Source organism: Pecten maximus, chromosome 16 (assembly GCF_902652985.1).
Source record: "Pecten maximus chromosome 16, xPecMax1.1, whole genome shotgun sequence".
NCBI classification, from domain to species: domain Eukaryota; kingdom Metazoa; phylum Mollusca; class Bivalvia; order Pectinida; family Pectinidae; genus Pecten; species Pecten maximus.
Genome location: NC_047030.1, coordinates 13,451,941 through 13,479,423, shown reverse-complemented (window position 1 = coordinate 13,479,423; position 27,483 = coordinate 13,451,941). Strand labels below are relative to the sequence as shown.

At 36.5% G+C, this 27,483-nt stretch overlaps 1 protein-coding gene across 1 annotated transcript; it reads left to right on the top strand.

The window, feature by feature from the left end:
* The first annotated feature begins 3,120 nt into the window (after positions 1-3,120).
* Positions 3,121-27,483, top strand: LOC117314627 (short transient receptor potential channel 3-like). Its single transcript, XM_033868707.1, has 12 exons — positions 3,121-3,947; positions 5,846-6,064; positions 9,181-9,348; positions 10,726-10,909; positions 11,906-12,196; positions 13,490-13,751; positions 14,373-14,604; positions 16,469-16,681; positions 18,466-18,516; positions 22,784-22,853; positions 23,607-23,782; positions 25,290-27,483. Exons 1-12 carry the CDS (start codon positions 3,198-3,200, stop codon positions 25,506-25,508), a joined length of 2,835 nt encoding a protein of 944 aa, XP_033724598.1. The 5' UTR covers positions 3,121-3,197; the 3' UTR covers positions 25,509-27,483.

Below are 27,483 nucleotides of genomic sequence, written 5' to 3'. Positions count from 1 at the left end.
AAAGGTCCTAATATCTTCGAGGTAATAGCGCGACACATTTGGCTGACATTTATATCCACCGTATCGTAATTTGATGGCGATAATGAGTTCATAATATACAGGAGCCTGATCGATAAAAAGGCATGCAACTATAGTATGTTTTTTCTTTGATATAATACTATGGTTCCCTATGACGGATTTGGAAGGAGGCCCAGAGGTCCGATTACACCACACATTCCCAATCTCTAAAGTATGTCCTTCAGTAACAAATAGTCACGTGTCTGATCTTAATGGTGTCTATCGGTTTCATTATTAATCCCCAAACAGCAGTATTTGAGCTGAAAAAGGACTATTGCATTAGAAAAAAATTCTGCTTCCTCCGTTTGGCTTTCAACATAGTATGTCTCCTTCATGATTATTTAGATTTAATGCACTTCATATCAAATATAATGATCTTTTTTTTTTATTTTTCTTAGAAAATTTTAGAACACTACAGACTAGAAGCTTACGAAGTTGTCAAGGCTATGTGAAATTTGTGAATATGTCATAAACAAAAATGTCATGGGAAACTAATTTTTATTTGTTTTTAATGATACTCCCTAAACACGACAAACAATTGTTCTGTGCCTTCTTAATATGTTCATACAGTGATACATATTTTTTCAAAATAGTATACACGTTATTGTAACGGGCTGAATTCTAAAATGTCTAGGCATTTATTTTGATTAGAACTCTATACTGATACTTTTGATAAAAAGGACAAATAGGTTTCAATAGTAGTAGTGGGTATTTCAATAAAATATTGAAGTGATATAATTATGTCGAAATTGTAAATTTATTGATTGTTATTAGATAAAGACAAACTTATTCAATATATTATTGTCTACATGTATTAAAATTCGATTTGTTTGTATCTTATTATGACGTCTTATGTTTGCTGACGACAGTAAGTTTTTAAGTGTGTAAGAACGTTGTCTGAGTGCGAGCAGCTACAGAGCGACATATATAGAGTGTATGAATGGTGCTTAAGTTGTGGAAAATGGAAGGCAGTGTGAAGAAGTGCTGCCAGGTCATTTTTACAAATAAAAAGTGTATCGATTTTAATTACAGTATGAATGGGGAGAACCTGAAGAATGGAACGTGTGTGAAAGATCTTGGTTGATGGTTGACCTCTACGATGAGTTTTACCACACACATTAGACATACTGCTACCAAGTCCATGCGAATGCTTCGGTTTTATCAAGCGTACATGTAAACATTTTACTCAAGTGTCTGTTTTAAGGTCTTTATATATAAGTCTCGTGAGGAGCCAGCTAGAATACTGTTGTCAGATCTGGTCTCCTCACCAAACCTCTTCTTATCCACCAGATCGAAGCTGTTCAGCGCACGTTTTAGAAATTTTTATGTTTTAAGGCACATGTCGACTTCAATTCAATGTCTTACGCTGAAGTTTGTATTTTAATCTGCTGAGCCTGGAACATAGGCGAGCATTTTTAGACCCTGTTTTTCCTTTTCAAATGTGTAAATAGTGTAATTGACTATCCTTATTAAGTTGAGCAAATGTGTCTTTCAGTACCTGCTCGTAATCTACGATCATCTCGTTCCGTTCAGTTTTACTGTCAGAGAAGTCGCATAAATGTTAGAAAGCATAGTGTTTTAAACAGGATTCAATGTAATTTTAAATCTTTTGAGCTTCTTTCAGACTGTGATATGTTTTATTTGTCTCATGCTATGTTCAAAGAACGACTAAAGAATACTGTTTTCCACTAGCTTAATATAGTGTAAATATAAGTCTGTGTTTCATGCATAACTGACTGTGATATCTTATACTTATGTTGTATTTGTTATCCATTCTGTAAGTGGACCCTCGGGTCTGTAGAATTGGAAATAAATAAATAAACAAAATAAATAAATAATTATGCTGTGAACGCCTGCGCTCCATGTCAGACTGCACCAGCCTCTACACTCTGCTACAGTTGGGTGGTATATATAATTGAGGATAATACGTGTTAACAATACAAAGGACAACAAATTGGTGTAATGGTTAGTAAATCAATTGAATATCTATTATCCTATTATAACTGAATAGGTTAAACATACTCCTCAATATATAGAAATCTGCATTTGATGCGCATCACACATTTACTAGACACTACACATTGGACCTGATTAATGAGATGGTTTAAAGGGACATTCTTCATTTGAATAAGGTGTATGTTGCCAAAATGAAACTTAATGGTAAATATGTAATTTTCCCAGGAAGTAAAAATCATAATCTTTAAATCAAAACGGCAATTTTGTCCTCAAGGGAAACCAAAATGCTTCAAACACCAAATCATAAAAATTCTTGATTCGATCAGAAGTATTACTAATAACCGCAAAGGCAGACGGTATTTGTGTACGAAACGTCCCTTTTCTGTACATTTCGGCGATACTTTTATTACTGGTAGGCACACAAACTCATACAATCCTCATTCGGGCATATATTTTATCAATAGGAAATTTGCACGTTTCTGATGTCCGAGCGAAGGAATGGCCCTTTTATAGATTTTTTGTCATATACGAATTATACTAATTTACGTTGTATGTTCAGATACTTTATCTCGATGGTACTTTAGTCTGTTTGTATGTACTTGGTATAATTGATTTTTAAAATGTTCAGGATCAATGAAGTCGTGAGATTAACATTCACAAGGAAACTACGTGACAATGTTGCGAAAAGTGATCTGCATTCAGACAACACACTATCCTAAAGTGGGCCACGGAAACCGACACAAAATTATCCAATTTGTCAAAATGTCAATAGAACGGAAATGTATTAATCTAGACTTGCAACCATGCAGCAATGAATGACCGACTTATGATTTACGTCAATTATCATTAACATAAAACACATAAAAAAGCGGATTACAGGCATGTGTAACAGCTGTTGTTCCATTGCTCGAGCGGACGTGGAACAAAAGCGTGCTATAGGATACCGATATTGTCCAATCAAAATATATGTTACATTATATTATTGATGTCGTCGGTGAGTTAGATTGTAATTGTAGGCACATCTACAGGGGATAACGAACAGCATGTGTTGAAGTCTAGTACTCATTCACACAGAAACAAGGTGGACGAGACTACGGGGGTGGTACAGCTACTGTCAGATGGTTTCTGTAGTTTAAATGTAAAGATTGTTATACTGTATTAACATTGGATAAAACAAAAGCGATATGAGTTGCAAAAAGAAGCGTCGTTTGAATGTCTTAGCAGAAAGGTTACGTCCAGGTCTAAGCGAATCCGAAAGGAAATTTTTGGACGCTGCTGAGCTTGGTGATGAAGCCGTTGTGAGAAAGGTCCTAGAAAATGACGTCGTATCCCCTGATTGTGAGGACTCGCTGGGACGAACCGGCCTTGACCTTGCAATTTCATCTGGTAAAGAATCACTTGTTGTTTTCTTAGTTGGTAAGGTGTCCGGACCTAAAGTTCACCAAGGTCTTCTTTGTGCTGTTGGCAACAATAGGACAGAGCTCTGTGAAATTCTCTTACGTCATCAGATATATCGACGTCGCACTGTTGAATCCGATGTTCACCTTTATATGGACGAACCCGAGGAGTTACAAAACAGTAAACCACCGGAAATAGTGGAAAAGGATATAGAAACTCAGGGAGTTTCGAAAGTGGACAAGATGTTAAAAGAAGCACTAATGAGAGCGGCTATTAAGAATAACTTTCAGGTTGTACAAATGATAATGTTGAGGGCTGTTTCGTTAGAGATTCCCCATGACTACTTTTGTTCTTGTCGACAGTGTATAGACGATAGAGAGGGCGATTACATGGTATTCTGTAACAATCGTCTAGATACATTTAGGGCCCTGGCCAGTCCCGCCTACATCTCCCTGACGGAGGAGGATCCGATCATCGCATGCTTTCATCTCAGTAAAGGCTTCAAACGGCTTCAGATGATTGAGACAGAAAATCAGGTAGGGTTGTGCGTAGAGTTTTGTTAATTTAACTTCTTTCGTGTGAGATATATTTTGCAGGTGTACTAGGTATTGAAGAAAGCGAGATTATGCCAAGGTGCCTTAATGAAATCCTTCGTGATTAAATCGTTACATGAATAATGTTCACAGTTTCATAGTAGCTAATCATACATCGTAGCTTATCAATTTATAACATTGTGTTTTTACTGAAACAAATATCGTGATTTATATAGGAAAACTTTTCTGTATTCACGAGTTCTAAATTTTCGCGGTTTGATTTCATATCCTGTCAAAAGGTTATGTGTTTTCAAGACTAGGGGAAAAGAATTCTAACACTCGTGTCATAAAATCTGAAATATCAACTAATTGAAGATCTAACACATTAACCATACAGCTGTTTTTTAAAGGTCATATTGCAGTCTTGTTTTTGTCTCTTCATCATACATTGTATCTCATTCTGACATGACGTGTTCTACCCTTCTCTCTGCAGGGATTAACCTAAACAACCATTCTCATGTTAATTTCTGTAGATAATCCAAAATTATCATAAACTTGTCTCTTCCTACTTTGTATCACACCAATGTTTCCAACCAATTCGAGAGTACCAAATGGTTAAATTTCAGCAACAGTTGCTGTGTGTTAGTTTATTTATCTAGCATCACGACCCTCTAAAGAAGTCTTCATACAGTACCGCTCGCGATGTCGTGTTGTGTATAATTATTGTAGTAATGTTATATAATAAGTTAATTGCTGCATATAATTGCTTGGAAGTGGAGGTACTCTATCATGATCCAATACTTGCATCTATAACAATTCGCAATGACGAGTTTCTAATTGACATTTTGATCTGCAATTCAACGCGCAAAAAAGAACATTACAACTTATCCCTGTAAACGTCATTAACAGCTACCTTATGTTATAATAAGCATCTAGATAATTTCTCTAAACAAACACCGTATGCACATTTGTGTAAGCCTGGATCATGTTCAGAGACTGAAGCTTGTTTGTTGTAGCTAAAATAGCCACAGCTGGTCAACTACTGGGAGATGACCAGTGACTGAAAATAATGACTTCCTAATCTCATAATGTAGAGCCAGCCTCATATTAGTTAACCATACATATAGATTCACACACTATTGTATCAAAACAATTAAAATGTTAAAAGGACAAAAGGGGAAAAACCCATCTTACACAAATGTATTTATTTCCATGAAATAAATTATATTTGTGTAAGCCAGGATCATGTTCAGAGACTGAGGCTTGTTTGTTGCAAAAAGTTGACTCGCAAAGACAACAAAAAGTATATTGTTGTTAAAAGGTCATTTATTGAATGACTGATGAACTCTTGCGGGTCCACAATATATCATTATTCAACATGAATAATGTTTGATGTTATGGAAAAAACAGAGTGTATTTACTGAATATAATGATGTAGCAACAAAGATGGGGAACAAATGATGGCACCGATGATAAGCATTAGATACATGCAATGGACATGCAGTACATGTAGATGAATGTTCATCATCACCCCATACATTTGTATCTCATAAAATCCCGTATCGCAATACCAACATATTATATTATTCTAACATAACTTATTGACTTTACATAACAATGGGATTAGATAGTTTCTCAAACTTATCATTGTCTTCTCCGGTAAAATAGACATCATGTAATATAAAATTCACGTGATGGTAGAATAGATGCCATAAATGTGCAATATTCATAATCATGAATCAAACATTAATTTCTTTTTCCCCAAAAATATATCCATGCAGTAATCGAAATTGGTCTTCTCTCTATCGACCTCTGTCCGTTTGCTGTATCGTAATATTGTACAACGTATCATTATGCGTTGTACCGCAATACTAGTTTCTATAATGTTTGCCTTTCAACAGAAAACGTACCAGGAGCTAGACGAGCAATGCCAAACCTTTACCCTTGGTCTGATGGACAACTGTCGGTCTTCAGACGATGTCAAGTGTATCTTGTCCGGAGTCAGTGCCAGGACGGCGTTCTCTGACGATGAAGATGATGGAAACGATAAATCATTTCAGCTCAACAAGGACGATAGTTTCCCCCTTCTTTCTCTAGCAATGCGTATGGAACAAAAAAAGGTAATACAATCTAGATAATCAAATGGATGATTATAGCAGTATATTGATAGCTGTTGTATTAATAAACGTTTGTAATTTATTAAGTTGACCCAAGTAAGAACAAGTCGATTAATAATTTTAATGGTGATTGTTAGCGCAATATTGGCAGGATTATTTTTAATCTAAAACCGTAAATATTTTGTTTCATTATTTTCATTTTTTAGGCTGTATTGTTGGAAGTATCGCATACGTCTGTGTACATTGCATGGTTCGTAAGAGGCGTCCAACTTTGGGATATAATCTCTCTTCTTCGTTCCAAACAATGATCTTCCCTGTATCTCTCTTAGCGCTGTTTCACTTTTGGTTGGTCACGTTTTCGGAAACCATGCATTGAATGTTTGAAAATTACCATTACATTCCGTTTTTCCGTTTTCTAGTTAATCTAAAATGAGAAATGGAATAGGAACCGTTTTCTCCGGGTCTCTATGGATGTACATGAAAAGATCACAACCAGTATAGGACTTTTTTTTGTATGACGTTTTGGTTGCTACGCAGACATTTGACCAGTGAAGTGTACGAAACTTTAATCAAATCAAAAGATATATTCGGATAAACTATAACAGTATGTACATTGATACGGTAAAAATTGTACAGGTCGATTCGGATATACTATAACAGTATGTACATGTACATTAATGCGGTAAAAAAAAAGTGTACAGGTCGATTCGGCTCCACTTTGTTAAGAATGATTTGAATTTTGCCAGACATATTGTATAATTCAACATAATCCCCTTCAATATCTAACTATCTACACACTTTTGCCAGCTGTGTTTGAGGGCCCCAATGCCACTTTTATAGAACTCATTTTCTTGGCTGTCCAGAAAGTCATCCACTGCATGTATGACGTCATCATCGGATTGAAAGTTGATGCCTGAAATAGCTGTTTTCAGTTTTGGAAATAGATGAAAGTCTGATGAAGCGAGATCAGGTGAATAAGGCGGATGCTCAATCAATTTAAAGCTACAATCGTTAATGGCGGCCATGGCCATGACAGACTTGTGAACAGGAGCATTGTCCTGATAAAATAACACACCTTTAGTGAGCTTTCCGCGGCGCTTAAGTTTACTATTTTCCTGTAACTGCCTCAGAAGTCAAGCATAGCATGTGCCATTGATTGTTTGTCCCTTTTGGAGATAATCTATCGGCAGAATACTATCTACATCCCAGAAAACCAAGGCCATATCCTGTCAAGCTGATGGAACAGTCTCACTTCTTTGGCGGGGTAGAGCCAGGGTGCTTCCATTGTTTCGATTGTTGCTGGCCTCTGGGGTAAAATGATGGACCCAGGTTTCATCCATAGTGACAAATCTCTGAAGAAAGTTGGCAGGATCTTCCTCAAAAGGGTTAAGATTAGCATGCGATAATATGCGCCTGGTGTCCTTCTGATCAACTGTCAGAAGTCTTGGTACCCATTTTGCCAAAAACTTTTTCATTGCAAGATTGGAATATACTCTTTTCTGTGAAATGCCAACTCTACTGGCTATATAACTTTCTATGACTCGTCTGTCACTTATAACAATGTCATGAATTTTATTGACCATTTCTGGGGTTGCAACATTGACAGGCCTTCCAGGGCGGGAGTTATACTGAAGGCTCTGTCAGCCGCGCTTAAAATCCACCACCCACCTTTTCACTATAGCATATGAAGGGGAATTTGTCCCTGGTGTTGCTACCATATCATTATGGATATCCTTAGGTATTTAACCTTTAATTTGGGAATAATAGATCACTGCTCTTTCACCGATTTTGCCCATTTTGCACATTTAAGAGTGCTACCTCGTCGATATAAACTAACCAAATGAGACCAGTCCTATGGTACGCGGCCCTATATAGTCAGAGAATAGTAGGACATCCTTGAGTACCTCCTTCAATATGAGGCTAACAACATATCAATCAGTCCTCGTGTGTTACAATACGGGATACCTACTAGTATATAGCAGACTGTGAAATGATTGTAGATACTGCATTGTATTGTTTACTCTAAATGCCACTTTCATTAAGGACGACTTTTGGCCAGACTTACTACTGTTTACATGGTGACATGGTGCCCTTTGCGTAAAGACATGTACTCCGGATGTACATAATTATCGGATGATGTGAAATACAATATCCTTGGAATAGGTCAAAATTGTAATGTTAAACTTCACTTACTCGAATTTCCCTTTAATGAATTTTGTGCGTCTACCTCTGTATACGTTGTAGTTTTTAGACATGTCTTGATATCTCTATAAATGTAGTTTTTAGACATGTCTTACTATCTCTGTAAACGTTGTAGTTATAAGACATGTCTTACTATCTCTGTAAACGTTGTAGTTATAAGACATGTCTTACTATCTCTATAAACGTTGTAGTTATAAGACATGTCTTACTATCTCTGTAAACGTTGTAGTTTTAGACATATCTTGCTATCTCTGTAAACGTTGTAGTTTTAGACATGTCTTACTATCTCTGTAAACGTTGTATTTTTAGACATGTCTTACTATCTCTGTAAACGTTGTAGTTTTTAGACATGTCTTGCTATCTCTGTAAACGTTGTAGTTTTTAGACATGTATTGTTATCTCTGTAACCGATAACGTTTTTACACGTCTTGCTATCTCTGTAAACGATTAAGTTTTTACACATGTTTTGCTTCCCTTTCTAGATACTGTATATATTTAAGTGATTATCTTATTTTCACGCCCTGAAATTTGATAAACAATTTACATTGCAGCATAATACTCATGTTGATGGTATTGGTTTACCATGATTAGATTGTTCCTTTTTTATTTTGTTGGCATAATAATGATTTAGAAATAGACTATACAATAGACTAAAACATAATGATTAACTTGAATACATATTTTTATGATGCCATACCACACAGTGAAACAAAATCTAGATTGTACTATTATGATGAAACCGCAAAAAGATGCTTATTATATTTGTACACTCCGGTTTGTTGTTTGATCGCCTAGATAATATACAAGTAATATATGTATGTAAGTGAAGTAATAAGTATGCTTATTGTCACTCTGATATATTTTTGTTGTCTTATCAAAGTGTTGGTTCTGTAACGTTAGCATTGCTTTCTCTGCAGTTCGTGGGACACGTGAAATGTCAAGCTCAGGTCTCCGAGCTCTGGTTCAGTGGACTACAGATGCTTCGCTTACTTAACAGGTTTGAGTATCTGATGCTGGCAATACCCCTCGGGATCCTCCTCCTCCCGATACTCTCCCTCGTCTACGTTGTGGCGCCGTGGAGCAAGGTAAACACACACCAACCTACTATTTAATTATATTGTTACATACCGATGATACGTCAAAATTTGTTTAAAAGACAAAAAGATATTAACACATTAAATAAAATTAGAGTTAGTTCTACAGTGGAACGAAAATGAGTTATATTGAAGCATAATGCTGTTTCGTCCTTCTAGGACTCGTCAGTGATGTTAGGGATACCATACAGCCATTTCGTCCTTCCAGGACTCGTCAGAGATGCTAATAGCCTAAAGTGTTGTTGATAGGAGGAGACCAACAGTTACCAAATTCTGGATGATAATGTGTAAAAGACCCATAATTCCACATATTTTTGTAATCTTCAATATTACGGTTCAAAAATACAATTTTTAAATGAGTAACTATATTTTATCTAATTAAAATATGATAAACAACGTACAGAATCGTCATCCGGTAACTTGTTAGATGACATTTTATGAAGCAATTACATAACATTGATAAAAAATAAACTACTTTATATATTAAGGGCCGTTACATATCCTAATCCTTACATTTAGCCTAAGTGGGATTGCAAATTATAGTTCGAGTTTTCCGGTGACACTCATCCGCACTTTGCACTTTCGAAAATGCCAAAGAAATGGTTTTTACTGTTATACGGTATAATAGTATATATTTCATTCCACTTTTATCAGTCTAGAGGGGCCGGGTGGCCGAGTGGTTAAGGTGTCTCGACACTTTATCACTAGCCCTCCACTTCTGGGTTGCGAGTTCGATACCTACGTGGGTTAGTTGCCAGGTACTGACCGTAGGTCGGTGGTTTTTCTCCGGGCACTCCGGCTTTCCTCCGCCTCCAAAACCTGGCACATCCTTAAATGGCCCTGGCTATTAATAGGACGTTAAACAAAACAAACCAAAACCAAAAGAATCAGTCTACACAAGCCCCTCTAGTTCACTGTACAGTACACAGATACAAATATCCAATTAAGTGCTGGTCTTGTTTCACGAGTGTCCTCGACAGAAAAGTGTTATTGGTGTTAAGGTTGGAATCGTAGTTAGTCGACCTCTGTAAGTTCTGTAATGATTTCCTATGTTAAATATGTTGTGAAAAAATGTTCGTAAAAGTGGGTTAAAAAATCCTGCGAAAGAGATTTAATCTATGCCTGATGTATGTGTTGAACGTCATATCTTCTATCAAAACCATATTTCGATTTAAAACATTTGGGTGGTTTGAGGTATAAATTCAAATATTGGCTCTTTTGGATATTGCCTTTGTTGATAAAGAAACATGCCCTACCCTTGACTTTAATATATATAACATATATATTTAGGAGACCATTGCTATCAGATCGGATGGTTGTCGATTTTTTTTTCATTCATGTTAACGATCACGGTACGTTTACTTACAGGTGACAGTACTGTTAGACACACCTTTAATGCGATTCCTGAGTTACACCTGTTCCTACCTCTCGTTTCTGATTGTCATTTGTCTGTGTAAACTCAAGTTTAACACTGTGTGGCTCACCATTGCCTGTGACGAAACTGACCGCCTTGCCTACATTCTGATTGGCCTGGTGTTTCTGTGGATCCTTGGTAAGTGAGCTCTAGCTTGAAGAAACAGATATCGGTAGGTCAAACATCTTTATCATAATGACAAAAGGCATTGCATAACTAAATATGTATATCATCAAGTAGTTGAGAGTGAGAATCATAACGAAGATACAGTGCAGAAGATAAGGTAGATGACACTGTCGATGGTAAGGTGGATGATGAGATAGATGGTAATGAAGACGGCAATGTAGATTCTCATGATTTTTAGATGACAGTGTTGCTGATTCAGTAGATGACATGTAAGATGATAATGAAGATGAAAATGTAGATATATACCTGTCTATGCTATCTCGATTGACACATTACTTTCCAGTGTCCTAGCTTGACCACATGATTTTGTCGGGGAACCCCCTCTGTTTAGCGTTGATAATATCACCTGTATATTTTAAAAATAAGACAGTCAGCTTGTAAACGGGAACACAATGCATCCGGAGACCCAGTATGTCAACACCTGTTTTTTTACGTCGGATTCGGTTACGGATGTGGCAGATGTTATTTGAAAACTCAAGATCAATTTTCAATTATTAAAAAGTGCTATTTATCCTCAGCATTATACCAAATCATATGTGTAAGCAACAGGTATGGATAACATACGTACGCTTTTTCTTCGTTTGTCAATAAACACTTACCGACAAGGCAGCAGATTATGGTCATCGTCTAGATAGGCGCGGCTTGATTGAACATGTTGCATCTGCTATACATGTTGCTTCCCTAGCGAAATTCTAGTTATTCATTTTATCCGTTTGGCCATCTTTTGTTTTGTAACCGACGATGTAACCCTTTTCAACCGCAGCCGACTCACTTGGAAGCTCGCGACCATATTTGTATTAAGCAAACATTACATATATAATTTAAGTGAAATCCAATTGTCATTGCTCATAAGGTGATACACGTGATATATATGGAAGGGGGGATGGAACAAAACTGTTTTTCAACGTGATGTTGCGTTAATGTATCCATGCTTTTATTTTTACGAAGGATTGATTTGGGAAGAAGTTAAACAGATATACCGTGCCGGTGCACAAGACTATCTCCTTTCCATTTGGAACCTTGTCGATTCGTTCATGCTGACGTTCCTGTTTGCCTCATTCACGCTTGATGTGGTATTGCCCATCCGGATACGGCAGATGATTCACCATTATCAACCGACCATGAACACTTCCGGTTATCTCCTGAACATGACGATGCTACCTCTTTGTTACTCTAGTGGCGTCTACAATATGTCGACCTCATACGACTGCCAGGCTCCTGCCACGCTGGCAATGATGGGTAAGTCATGCATGATCGCCACACAAGTGATACAATTGCGAAGTTGTAGTTGGGCTGTTTCTTTATGTAGAGTCGAGATCTTATTGTGTAGTTTGAGTTGACGTGTTACATTTTGCATTTTGCGATGAAGCTGTTAAATATGCTGTGTGGTATAGTGCCGCTGTGGTATATTTTACATTGTGCGCTGACAGTATACAACTTGTTGTACTCTGTGTACTTTACATTATGGCTGTGGTATGTTTTTGATGTTTTGTTGACGCTGCAGGACATTTTGTATTAAGTGATGACGCTGTAGAATATTTATTGTGTTCCTCTGGCGTTTATTGATGACGCTGTAGAATATTTGTACGTTCCTCTGACGTTTATTGATGACGCTGTAGAACATTTAGTGCGTTCCTCTGACGTTTATTGATGACATTGTAGAATATTTGGTGCGTTCCTCTGACGTTTATTGATGACGATGTAGAATATTTGGTGCGTTCCTCTGACGGTTATTGATGACGCTGTAGAATATTTGGTGCGTTCCTCTGACGTTTATTGATGACGCTGTAGAATATTTAGTGCGTTCCTCTGACGTTTATTGATGACACTGTAGAATATTTGGTGCGTTCCTCTGACGTTTATTGATGACGCTGTAGAATATTTGGTGCGTTCCTCTGACGGTTATTGATGACGATGTAGAATATTTAGTGCGTTCCTCTGACGTTTATTGATGACGCTGTATAATATTTAGTGCGTTCCTCTGACGTTTATTGATGACGCTGTATAATATTTAGTGCGTTCATCTGACGCTACGTGATGATTCTGTAGAATCTGTAGAATATTTGGTGCGTTCCTTTGACGCTTAAGTGTATATTGTATTGAGTGATGACTGAGATAGTTTGTGTGTAATGTTGACTCTATGGTATATATAGTATTTTGCACTGAAGTTGAATTATGTTTTGAGGGAAAAAACGATTTTACAAACAAACTGAGTAATTACTGTATATAAAGTTAAGAACAGATTTAAATTGTCTGACGTATACTAAATGACACTATTGCAGCTGAGTTAGGGGATGGCATGTTAGGGTTTCGTAATTTCTAAAATGTCTAAGCTTCTATTAGATTCTTTTTACGTCATTGTGATTCCAAATATTCTATCAATTCAGTTTTCCCCATAAAGAAATATAACTGTACATAAACATGTATCTGTTGATATTGTCCCACTACATATGTAAGTCTTTGTAAACAGTCCAATACGTGATGTACGTGATCATCCCGTTTTCGTAATATTGATGAAATATTCTATTTTAGCCGAGTGGTCTCCTGTCTGGGTACCAGATCCGGAATTTCTGTCCGATGTCCTTTTCTCTGCTGGAATCATCCTTAGTATCAGTCGCATATCCTTTATTATGCCGGCCAATGAGACGTTTGGAACTATGCTGGTATCTTTCCAGAGGACATTCTTTGATCTCGTCAAGTTGTTCGCAATGTTTGTCCTTATTCTGCTGGCATTCACCTGCGGAATCGCTGGCCTCTACGCCGCGCATGCGTGCCAGACAGAAAGTTTTAAAGGGTTAGTAACCTTATGTCACTAAATCTATTCTTGTGACTATACGTCTTGTTGATCTTTATTTCATATCAACAAAAAAAAGCATGGTAGTGACATTCCTGCTTTCAAAACATTTTTATTTACAGGTCACCTTTGCCATCACCCCAAGTCTTAGCAACAACAAACACTTTGGAAGAATTCTATCATTACATATATGCATGTCTCTATCCAGCTATTCGCCGTTCGATTTTGGCGACAACGGCATTAGGTCTTGATTTAATTTTCATTTGATTAAATGACTGTTAAAAGGTTGCATATCCCTTGCTAGAACGGTCCGGTCAGGTCTTTAAAGGGCATCTTTATTCAGCCTCTTAATATGTTTGTAAATTTTCATTCATAAAAAATCAGCTGAGAGTGTACAATTAGAGAGGCCAGCCATATATAACCATGACTTTTTCATAGCATATTTATGTTTGTCAAAGAGTAGAGAGAGGAGGATTTTGGGATGTGCAGAAGTAGTTTTTAATAACCTTCACTTTTAATCATGTGCCCATGTGTTTGATACTTAATAGCACAAGTATATGTATAATTCCTGGAGCAGCAAGTTATTGTATACATCCTATGCACGATATTTTCCTTTAACAGGTTCACCGGGACATTATTCCTTTTAGTGTGGTCATTGCTAGGATTCGGTCCCGGAGAAGCACCAGACCTGCACTATGACGCTCCTATGACATCACTAACGAACAACCCTTCTCGTGGCACGTTAGTGGTTGCCCTTGGTTACATTCTGTACGGAATCTATGTGTTTGCGGCGCTTGTTGTACTCATGAATCTCCTCATCGCTGTAATGTCTAACACGTTCCAGGAAATCCAGGTCAGTGATCAAATGTCAAGGACGAATAAACGAATCAAAAAGTCCTCTCATTAACAGTTTGAAGTACATGTAGCAATTGAGCTCTCTCTTTCCATATATATGAGTTCACTTTATATAATGTGAATATGGATATCTTGTTGGACAGGATAATTAATTTCAGATTCACGTGATTTGACCAATCTTAATGTAAAGGTAGATTAATTTGCCAATACATTTTTCATTGTAAATGCCCATGAATTTCATGATACATGTATTAACATCAGATATAGGGCTTAATTCATGCATCTTTCGCGGATTTAATGTTGATGCACCTGTCCTGGCAATTAAGTTTTTACCGTTTTCACATTCCAACATTTTTAAACTATGCGTACTTTGTATATGCTTGGAATACATGTCGGCCTTTCATAGTTCGACAGCAGTTGGACATACCACGTGAAGGTATTTCACGATGATGAGTCAGGCCTCGTGACTCAATCGTGGTATTCTGCTTCCTGTTTGCAAATTCATATATGTGGTCCATCGGTCCTTTACAGTAAGCGGGAAAATGATCTCAAACAAAACTATGCAGCGTCATAATAGAGTCTTTGTTAGGCTTCACCATACATATACAGATGTACTTGGCAGGTATATTGATTAATGGGCCATTTAAAGTACAGTCAGTTCAGTTACTGCATCTCAACTGTTACATGGAATGTGACATATACAGTACTCGTTTTACCTATATGGAGTCATATTTCCTGTACAGACGGCAGAAGAGAAGTAAGGTCGGAGAGATAATACGAGAGCATTTAGTTATTAATAATGGGACATATTGCAGCATATCGCGACACCTGTTTACAGTCAATATTTTAGTTAATCTTTAGAGTCAATGAGAGTTATCGCCCTTAGCACGTGGTTCATAAATGAGTAGAGCATAAAGTGGTAAAATTTATGACTTTTACTATATTGTGGGGTGTGCGATTACTAACATACCAATACTTTCATTTCACGAAATGTATTTTGTCGTTAATGTGTATAGATTTAGATTATAGAAGTATATGTAAGCCTTAAAGCCACATACTCCCGAAGTTGAGCTTTTTACAGTTTTCGGACTTTCAGAAACTGAAAGAAAATGTGTATATATGAAAGTATACGGGGAATTCCCAAAAATAATAACTGTTGCAGCCGGACCATGTTTCTCTGAAAATTAGTCCCACAATGCAACGGCTGGTTTTTACAGTCCAAAATGGCGGAACGCCGAAAGCGTGGAACTGCGAAAACGCAGACAGATTCTGGCAAAATTTTGCCGGACGTCTTAGATTGCTGGTTAGCTTTTGAACATTGTCAACTTCACCGATCTAAAATTTTATCGATGTTTTGTTGTATGCATATTGCTACATTTTAAAAGTAAGTATTTAAATGTAAACTATGTTTGTTTATTTTGTTCAGTTATTACGCGAATATTCTGTTAATATGTTTAAACGAAAGCAAAGTTCACGTATGCTCGATATGTAAACAACGGCAATGTGCGTAGTTTATGTGCAGTGCACGTTGTTAAACCCTCGTTCTCGGCTCCGTGACAAATCTCGCGATAAATATAAATGCGGCAAGTTATTTTTATACACTGATGTCTCAAGGACTCCCCCGGTCAAGCTTCCAGGCCAGTGGTCATTTCAATATTAGGAGAGCGTGAATGAGCATCTTGGATTGCCATTATTACATATGTGCACCTAGAATTTTAGGTTGTTTTGGAGTATGTGGCTTTAAACATTCAAATGTTCATATATGCTTTTATTGATTGATGTGAAGTAGCCTTTCTTAAAGCCTTTTTAAAAATAAATCTACATAATATGAAAAAAAAAGTATGTAATTCTATTTCCCACAGGACGAAAGAGATGTGGAATGGAAGTTTGTAAGAACAGAATTGTGGCTGACGTTTATAGAGCCCGGATGTTGCGTTGCTCCGCCATTCAATGTTATACCAACTCCGCGTGATTTCTGTAAATTAGTCACCTCAATGAAAAAATTCTTCCGTCGACTTTTCCGGAGGTGTCATAAACCTGTACGGAGGAGTACAAAAAGAGAACGCTCGCTTAAGGTAAACATTATACCACGAAGTGAACACAGTATATTTTATTGTTCTAGAAGGATCTTATTCATAGAACACAACACTAAAGTTCGAGATGCGCTCAGAGCTTATACTTACTATTTGAGTTATTCATCTTTTATAGCCATCTAAAGATGAGTTTAGCTGATTTGTAAGGGACTTGGGCGTCCTACCGATTAAAGGAATCAGTGGAAATAAAAGTACACTATTTTATTACGTTAGTCTGGCAGCTGTATCAAGTAGCTATATCTTCCATGTTTTAAGTCTGTGATGTAGATTTTGTTGATTGTACTGCATTACGCTGTACTTATCAATCGTTGGTCAGCTCAGTGAAAAATCCCCGTTTCGTTGATGTCACGCTATAATTGGAAAGCGATCAGCTTAACCCTTTCAGAATAAGAACTCTTCAATTTAGAGGGTAAATGTCATAAAAGTACACATAAAGAATATTGATACGCCAATGAGGGCGTTCAGACCACGTGATAAATAGTGGTCCGACAAGTCTTTAGTGTTTTAAACGAGTGTAACCAGTAAATCAATGGGTTTCGTTTTTTTTTTGTTTTTTTTGTTTATATATATAGCTTAGAAACACAAATGACGAAGGAAGACAACTTTTTGACGCGTGCCCTGACCGGGCCTCGAACTCACGATCTACGGCACCCAATCGCCTAGCCAGAAATACCCACAGCCTATACCGCTGCGCCACATCGGCGTTGTTAAAAAAGAACGTTTCAATGGCACAGTGATGGTCGGCCCGATACCCTGACATGATCATTGTGGAAGTCGTCTATAAGATGATATAGAATACCTGGATCGCAATGTATTTACATACATGGATACGAATTGTACATATATTATATATATTTCTCTCGGTACAACCGCGACAGGAAATTCAAATCTTTATCTTCGGATCACCAACACATAGTGTATATGATACATTGTGCTAATAAATAGATATAGCTTAGAAACACAAATGACGAAGGAAGACAACTTTTTGACTCGTGCCCTGACCGGGCCTCGAACTCACGATCTACGGCACCCAATCGCCTAGCCAGAAATATCCGCAGCCTATATATATATATATATATAAACAGTTCAGGTGTGCGTAGCATGTAATTTGTGCGACAGCAAGCTTAAAAGAGTATCGACCTACGAGTGATAAGTGTAGCGTAGTGTAGACTGGCCACCAACCCCTCAGTTGTATCTTTTGAAATTATTGCTCAGCTCAATTGTCTTTTTTTCTAGATATTCTCCTCCTAGAGTCAAAAATCATCAAGCTCAATTCTATGTTTAATTTCGATATTCTAGAGACAGGAGCCAGTCTAAGCGTAGTACAATCAATCGTGGATAGCCAACGATGTACTGTCACTTCATCGGTCATATACAAAACATTCAAACCTTGTTATCTCGAACTCTGAAGACCTGCTTAAATCGAAGTAAAAAATAAGTTGCAACAGTAAAACAGAATCTACATTTATATAGAATATACTCGGTTACCTCGAATATTCGGGATAACTCCGAATTTTAATGACCCTGCTGAACTCAAGATAACGGGGTTCGACTATCAATCCTTGTAATAATCCAAGGAACGTCTGTTTGCTTGGATCCTGTACCTATATTATACAAGGCCGTCGTTGTTACTTACGAGATCCTTAATACATATACACGTATATTAGTAATCGTTTTAAAGATGAAATTTAAGATACTATTTTAAATGTACTTCCTGCTTGTGTTTGATACATTGATCAATTAAAGTCTAATGTTCTTCCCCATAGAAACTACAGGAAAAGATTGAACTAGAAGAAGCTCAGTGTACCGCCCGTCAGGTAAGTCCTGTTTGTCTTTTAAACTGTTATGTAGTATATGTTACCACGTGATTTATCCTCGATGTACCGCCCGTCAGGTAAGCCCCGCTTGTCTTTAAACTGTTATGTGGTATATGTTACCACGTAATTTATCCTCGGTGTACCGCCCGTCAGGTAAGTCTTGTTTGTCTTTTAAACTGTTATGTAGTATATGTTACCACGTAATTTATCCTCGGTGTACCACCCGTGAGGTAAGTCCCGTTTGTCTTTAAACTGTTATATAGTATATGTTACCACGTAATTTATCCTCGGTGTACCACCCGTCAGGTAAGTCCCGCTTGTCTTTAAACTGTTATATAATATATGTTACCACGTAATTTATCCTCGGTGTACCACCCGTCAGGTAAGTCCCGCTTGTCTTTAAACTGTTATATAGTACATATGTTACCACGTAATTTATCCTCGGTGTACCACCCGTCAGGTAAGTCCCGCTTGTCTTTAAACTGTTATATAGTATATGTTACCACGTAATTTATCCTCGGTGTACCGCCCGTCAGGTAAGCCCCGCTTGTCTTTAAACTGTTATATAGTATATGTTACCACGTAATTTATCCTCGGTGTACCACCCGTCAGGTAAGTCCCGCTTGTCTTTAAACTGTTATTTAGTATATGTTACCACGTAATTTATCCTCGGTGTACCACCCGTCAGGTAAGTCCCGCTTGTCTTAAAAACTGTTATGTGGTATATGTTACCACGTAATTTATCCTCGGTGTACCACCCGTCAGGTAAGTCTTTTGTTTGTCTTTTAAACTGTTATGTAGTATATGTTACCACGTAATTTATCCTCGATGTACCACCCGTCAGGTATGTCCCGCTTGTCTTTAAACTGTTATATAGTATATGTTACCACGTAATTTATCCTCGGTGTACCGCCCGTCAGGTAAGTCCCGCTTGTCTTTAAACTGTTATGTGGTATATGTTACCACGTAATTTATCCTCGGTGTACCACCCGTCAGGTAAGTCCCGCTTGTCTTTAAACTGTTATATAGTACATATGTTACCACGTAATTTATCCTCGGTGTACCACCCGTCAGGTAAGTCCCGCTTGTCTTTAAACTGTTATATAGTATATGTTACCACGTAATTTATCCTCGGTGTACCACCCGTCAGGTAAGTCCCGCTTGTCTTTAAACTGTTATGTGGTATATGCTATCACGTAATTAATCCCTGATATTCCACGGGTTGCGGTTACTTTAGCTCTCTGCACCTCCGTAATTTGTCGTGGCGAAATCGAAGGGACATAGCTGGCTATTTAATTGTTGTCAGAAAAAAGCCCAATTGCCTTGCTGATGTATTTCGTTTGAAAGTCCCAGAGGAGTGACAACCTAATCCATAATCTGAAATTCGTTTCGTAACAAAGATCAAACTAATGGTATTATTTTTATCAACAATATGGTGGTGATTGAGCCTTCAATCTTGTCGTGGAATATCCCTGGGAGAGTGAACGTAACATATAACGCATGGAGGATGCTGCTGGATTCTACCCTTCATATCATGGATCACACATTTTCCCCTTCGCATGCTGATCATGCTTTGCAAAGGGATCTAACACTCATTTCATGCTATATTACTCATTTTTCCTCAGCTTTCAAATCTCCTTGAATATCATGAGAAAATCTGTACAATTGTAGGATTTGAAAAAAACATCACTTTTTTGGAATTCCAATTGGGAAGTTCAGTAAAATCGAAATCGGCCAAAATGTCCATCGATTAGGTTTTTGTTCTGGTAACAGCCATATGTTGTAATTTCTTGTCGTCTTACATTATTTACATGTCACTGGTAGCATGATACTTGGTTCAATAACTTTGTAGCAAAAGCTGGCTGATGTAATATACCACTGGTGTCAAAGATTGGTATGGAAAAACCAGACAAGTATGATAACATTTGAAATGTTTGCAATAGAAATGACAGCTCAGTTTGGGTCTCGTTAATAACCATATATTTAATTTGACTGTACATGATACTAGAAATCCAAAGAGTGCCGTACAAATGCTACTTGGTACAGCAGAAACAACTTGCTTTAATACATCTAATGCACATGTATGAAATTTTTGGAAAAATCTTTTTATCATTATTATTATCTCTTAATAGGTTTTTGGTTCTCCTTACACCAGTATTATATTGTCTAGAATTCTGCATCGGGTTTTGGGTTGACACAACATGAAAGCTTAACAAACAAATCAATACAATACCTTCTAATGACGAAGGTTTCCTCTTGCTGTTTATAGGGCGTTGGGTGCAATGTTTTATATGTATCTGAAGCAGTGATTTGTTCACGCCGTGTTGACATCATGCCTTATCACAACACGCACCCAACAACACGTGTTTTATGACTCTAGTCAACACTAACTAGTTTATGACGTATCTAAGCAGACATCAATATATGTAGTATGTTTTGTATTGGGTATAATCTACGTTATAATAAAAAAAAAAACGCCACAATTGCCAATGCAATGATATTGGTATATTTACATTTGAACCGCATGCTTCCTATGTAAGTAAAGCAATTATCGTTGCCTGTTATATTGTCGTGAACTAAAATGAATATGAATGAGGACGTGGGATTATGGCAAGTCACGTTTGACTCTCGTTTTGACGAGAATCTGTAGAAAACGTAATGCCTGCATTTAATCCCATTGGCACTTGTAAAATAATGGTTTCTCTAAATCGACTGTTCATTGTATCATCTACAATACGTCAATGAAAATAAGTTTATCGTGTAAAAACATTTAACGTACCAATCCAGGAAACCGTTCACTAATACGAATTAATTTTATTAGACAGAGAGTAGATAAAACCAGTAACAATGGATTCTAACATATGTATACGACGCCCCCTGTGTATTGTAACGTAGTAAAGTATCTGGAAATAAATCCGTATACATTGTTTCTTAAGCATGGCAAAACATAGTTTTACTGCATTGCACGCTGAATCAGTGCATCAATCCTTCCTTTCCGAAACAGCAGGCAAATATACACAACTTAATATCGTGTTCAAACGTGCAGTAACGAAGTATTCAGCCGGACTAAAGGATTAGGCTAAATTAGGTATAGATCGATTTTTCGCTATCACGAACATATCTTGCACCATAAAAACCGACTGATTTAATATTGCTATTAGTCCAACTACCACGTCCATGTTCATTTGTTACTATGTATAAAGAGACGGCTTCAGTCGAAGAGCTTGTTTGTTTGTTTAAGTGTATAAGGAATTTATAAGTTTGTTGGAATGTACAATGTATTTGAATAAATTTTGCTTGTTAAAGTTGGGTTAAGTGTGTATTGCATTTGTTTCCATTTGTTTGTTATAGTTAATGATGCGATGGCATACTTTTATGTTTTTATTGTTTATAACAGCTTGCTTGTACTTGCATTGTACGTTTTTGTATTTATAAATTTCCGGAAGTAGGTATTGTCAACAAGATAAGGAACTAGAGAAATAAATCTACAGACAGACTTCATTCGTGATCGTCTAGATGTATGTGGATGTAAATAGGACTTAAAGGGGCATTCCTTCATTCGCACATTAGAAACATGCACAATTTCTATTGATGAAATCTTCGTCCGAACGATGATTACATGAGTGTTTGTGCCTACATGTAATGCAATTTTCGTCGAAATAGAAATGCGTATCTTATACAAATACCGTATGTCTTTGTGGTGATTAGCAATACTACGGGTCGAATTAAGAATTTCCATGACTTAATACTCGAAGAACTATGGTTTATCTTGAGAGTAAAAGTACATGTTTTCCAGTAAGTTTAATTTTGACGACCTCAACTTTATACAATCGTCTGAATGTCCCTTTAATAAGTCAGGGGAAATGGGACTAATTTGTGATTATATTCAGGGCTAAATATCGACAAAAACACTATGGTATTGACAAAACTAGCCGCATTCTCTGTAATATTGGAGAGGAAAGCACGTGTTACTGCAGCAATGAATTAACACAATAACCATCAATCAATGAAATATGCAAATATACTGTGATTAATAAATGAGCGGAAAGCGCTTTTTGATGTTTTTTCTTCAATATTTTCTTGACTAACATCCTAATTTCGGACTTGACTAAGAAGGTCAAATCATATCTGAAATACTTTGACATCAATTATTCATCATACTGAACATCTTATCAATTCATATTAATAATATTCACTTACGACATTTACACGGTCCCTGTAGACAAAGCGTTGTTAATATTGGGTTGTTGACCTCTATCCCTAACAGAATGTGATGTGTACACTGGTCAGAAGATACATCCTGGAATCTGAGAGGGAGAAGATGGAGGAGGGAGAAGGTATAGTCCATACATGATCTGTTAATAAAACGAACTCATACAATGTTAATGCTTGTTGAGGATAATCTCAACTATGGAGCGCGATTTAGTTACGTATACACGTTCTCTGAAAATAAATAAATAATTATAATAGATGAATCGATGTTAATAATCAGTGTATTTCGGTAATATTGGCGGGGATCAAATTTCGCTGTATTCCCGGTCATTAAACACATCGCAAAATATAAATATAGAAATAAATTCGAAATGAATACAATACATATATAAGTGTTCACTATAGAATGTTAACATGGCGGGTTTGCACGAAATCCAATATCCGTCAAATTGATTCGACTGTGACAACCGCGAAATATTAACCCCTCAAAATTTTACAAATTTACAGTATTTTGAAATCTAAAACCATTGAGGTCGAATTTGTGACAAGGTAATGCTCTCTAAATCAGCGCTAAGTTTGATAATCAACAGGTATTTCTTGTTGGTTATGTTTTTCTAAACGAATGTCAATTCTTACAAATGTAATTTTCATAGGTATTGTCTCTTCTGTTTGATCACGTCTGAGCACGTACATCTTTACCTTGAATCCTAAATGGCAATGCATTATTCATCCTTTCAGAACTTTTTAATCGGATTACATTCAATCCATTGTATATAATCCGTGCGGTATAGCCCGGGCCATAGATTTGTGATCTGAATTCGCGTACATTCATCAAAGACTAAATTATCTATATTTCCCTATTGTCATTTTTGTGGCAGATGCTGCAGAAGATAAACTAAGGCGCTTGATAGAAAATGTCGCTAGCAAGCTTGACGAGAGAATTGATTACATAGACACCCATCTACAGAACGTCGCTGATAGTGTGAACAACGTTCAGAAAGGCGGAATGAACATACAAACCATGCAGAAATCTGAAATCGACCTCACCCAAACTGTAAGTCAAACACTCGGGTTTCTGATAAGTTGTGACCAATGTGGTGCTTATATATCATATTTGTACAATTGCGTTACGAAATTGCAGTAGAAACACATTTGTTTTCCTTTCATATCCTATTGCGATGTTCAAAATCCATAACCCTTTTTTTTGTAGAATGACATCAATGAAATTGATTTTTTTCCCTCTCCTTTTCAATACATTATACATTTATAATGCCTTCCATTTCTTCGATTTATATGTATACTATATATCTGAAATTGATTTAACAGTTACAATTATAAAAAAAAATCATCTTTTCTTTTAATACTTTAATAAATGTTTATCCATTTATTATTTTTTTTTTTTTTTTTTGTGTACTCAAAGTTTAGCCCATAATCAAATTTTCACATATTACCGCAAAAATGAATTGGCTCACTAACAATGCTCTTCTTAGAAAACAATATACAGAAACTCATTATCACAATCATAATTTAGGGAAGGCATTCAACGTGAATAGCGCTAAGATAAGATATATTTACGTATATAGTTTGTAGCAACTGGGTTTTTTTTGGGGGGGGGGGGGGGGGGGGGGGGTTTAATGTTTTTTTTTTATTTTGATGTGTTGTTATCGTATCTACATTTTGTTCGTTTGGAATATAGTCTTAAAATATCATCTATATGATTTAGTTTAAAGGGTCCTATATCTATAGAGTAAGGAGTTTTTGGTCCTATATCTATAGAGTCAGGAGGTTTTTTTGTTTTTTGTTTTTTGTTTTTTGTTGTTTTTTTTTTTGCCTATACCTGTAAAGTCAGAAGTTGTTTCTATCCTATATCTATAGAGTCAGGAGTTTTTTCTGTTCTATATATAGAGAGTCAGGAGTTTTCTAAATCCTATATCTATCGAGTCAGGAGTTGTTACTGTCCTATATCTATAGTCTGGAGTTTTTTCTGTTCTATATAGAGAGAGCCAGGAGTTTTCTAAATCCTATATCTATTTAGTCAGGAGTTGTTTCTATCCTATATGTATTGAGTCAGGAGTTGTTACTGTCCTATATCTATAGTCTGGAGTTGTTACTGTCCTATATCTATAGTCTGGAGTTGTTACTGTCCTATATCTATTGAGTCAGGAGTTGTTACTGTCCTATATATATAGTCTGGATTTTTTTCTGTCCAAATCTATAGAGTCGGAGTTATTCCTTTCCTATAAATCTAGAGTTAGATTTTTTTAAGTATATCTACAGAATTATTGGTTTTTACTTTCCTATATCTATAGAGTCAGGAGTTATTCCTTTCCTATATCTCTGGAGTTAGATTTTTTTAAGTATATCTACAGAGTTTTTGGTTTTTACTCTCCTATATCTTTAGAATCAGGAGTTATTCCTTTCCTATATCTCTAGAGTTAGATTTTTTAAGTATATCTACAGAGTGATTGGTTTTTACTCTCATATATCTATATAATAAAGTGTTGTTACTGGTACACTGTACAGTGACGTGTACTGACTCCTCTATGGTAACACTGTTACAGCTAATCGACACTCACGAAGGCTACCAGAAGATGGTCCGTGAGATGTGGGAGGACGGGAAATCTTTCCGTGATTCGAAGATGGAGGCAATCCGTGCCATGAGAGAAGAACGTCTGAAACTGATCGAGGATATGAAGGCAGCGGAGGCCCAGTCTCTAGAGGACAATATCATTGACGCTTACGATGAAGCCGACTATATCCCGAGGACGACAATTAACTGATCCAGTACACTTCTGTATTGAAGAAGAATAATTTTCCAGATCCCTTGAAAGATTTCAGATAAACAGCATATTGTTACATCTTGTATGAAAATAGCACAAACTCGTGTCCAGATGTTAACGTTATTTTTTCCCAGAAATGAAATGTATTATAATCATTTAGATTCAAGCCAAGGAGATACTGCTTCTCACGGATTGTTACTTTCGGGGATGTTCCAGTTCTGAAAATCACAAAAAAACATGGATTACGCTGAGAAATTATGCTCGACCTAAAACAGTGAATGAATCGAAGAATTAATTAAGGGATTACAGAAAGACGAAGAGTTTTTAGAATGCAGACGCTAGGATCATATTATATGATTAAAGTGACATCAGTGACAAACTGTCCTTTCTATTGATAATTTCCAAATATTTTATATGATGTTTTATTACATTTATACGAACAGAACGCTATACTTTATATAATTTTCGGTAATACATAACTGTAGTTCTAGTCTGTTAAGCTATTAAGTTAGTTGTTAATTGGTATACAATGCAGGAGGTAAATACCGGGAAACGTATAAAAAGTGGAAATGATTTGTACCTATATCAACGACTGGAAGCGAAGGGCATCACGCGACGACTTAGGATGACCCTCGACTGGAATCACCCTTTCCTTAGGTGAAATCAGATGTATATTAATAATAACCCCATATTTAAAATGTAATCTATGTATAGACTATTGCAATGTATCTAAGATCATATTGCTTAGCCTAAGAGTAAATGTTGGATTTTTTCCTTGCGTCGAAAAATCTTTGACTTGAGGCCAGCAAAACAGAGGGCTATATATATACATAATGGAACAATTGCCAACAATATCCGTCTTACTCTTTGTATTGTTTATTGTTAAATATACATGTTATATATATATTATCGTTGCCAGAGCGTGGATGTCTCGACAATTGGACCGATCATACTTAGTGTCTCGTTCGTCGTTATTACCTCATTGCATATTGATGAAATTGTATCGATTTTAGGTTGATACATAGTGCATCATACAAACACATATGCGTAATGCTGTCCTTATAAGTATGAATCTTACTTACTTAACAAAAATTGCAATCCATATTAGACTTAAATTGACCACCCTGTCAGCCCGGATAGAAGCGTAATATGGAGGAAACTAAAACACCAGGAGAAAACCCACGTGATCGGTCATGTGACCTCGGTACTATTTCAATCAGGGAATCGAACAACGATCGCATTGGTGAGTACATTACCACTGTGCTACACAATCACTCTAAACCCAAGACATATAGATCAATATATAGATAGATATAATAAGTCACGAATAAGGCTTATATCAAATGTACCGTTATGATCTGGCATATATATGCAATTTTAATATATTCTATGAGACATTTTTTCGTATTTATCATCTACCGTGACAGATATAGTCACCATGGGGTCAAAAATGGGATTTGATATCTAATATCAATTACAGTTTCATAACTTAATGTTTCATGGTAATGAAATCACACACGACTAGGATTATGAATGTGCTACTCAGTGGGAGTGTAATGTTTAAGTTATCGTCTGGAAAAAATGCTGACAAAGAGTTATCCTGTGGTTATGTAAATGTATTAGTGTGTGTATCAGACATTACACCACCAAACACATACTCTAAAATCCCGTTATCTGAGTCTGGTAAAATTGTACACATGACTCCACAAATGTAATTAATATAAGTACCATACATCTCTATTTACTTTTGACAGACACACAAACCTGCATGTCCTATAACACATTGTATACGTTCTGATTGGAGGAAAACCACACGACATCGCCGCAGTACGCAACATATTAATTGTCATTAACTCCATCTGTCGTAAACTGTGTTTTTTATAAATTTGAAACGAATGACATTATCGCGCTTCACTATGTCTGCTGTAATTTACGAACTAATCCTTGTTTTAAAATCAATAAAATGTGTTTATTG

Excerpts from the sequence above, each read along its gene's own strand:
- LOC117314627 (XM_033868707.1), top strand. The coding sequence starts at position 3,198 with ATGAGTTGCAAAAAGAAGCGTCGTTTGAATGTCTTAGCAGAAAGGTTA. Across the intron at positions 6,065-9,180 it reads TGCGTATGGAACAAAAAAAG|TTCGTGGGACACGTGAAATG; the intron begins GTAATACAATCT and ends CTTTCTCTGCAG. Across the intron at positions 22,854-23,606 it reads GAAGATGGAGGAGGGAGAAG|ATGCTGCAGAAGATAAACTA; the intron begins GTATAGTCCATA and ends TTTTTGTGGCAG.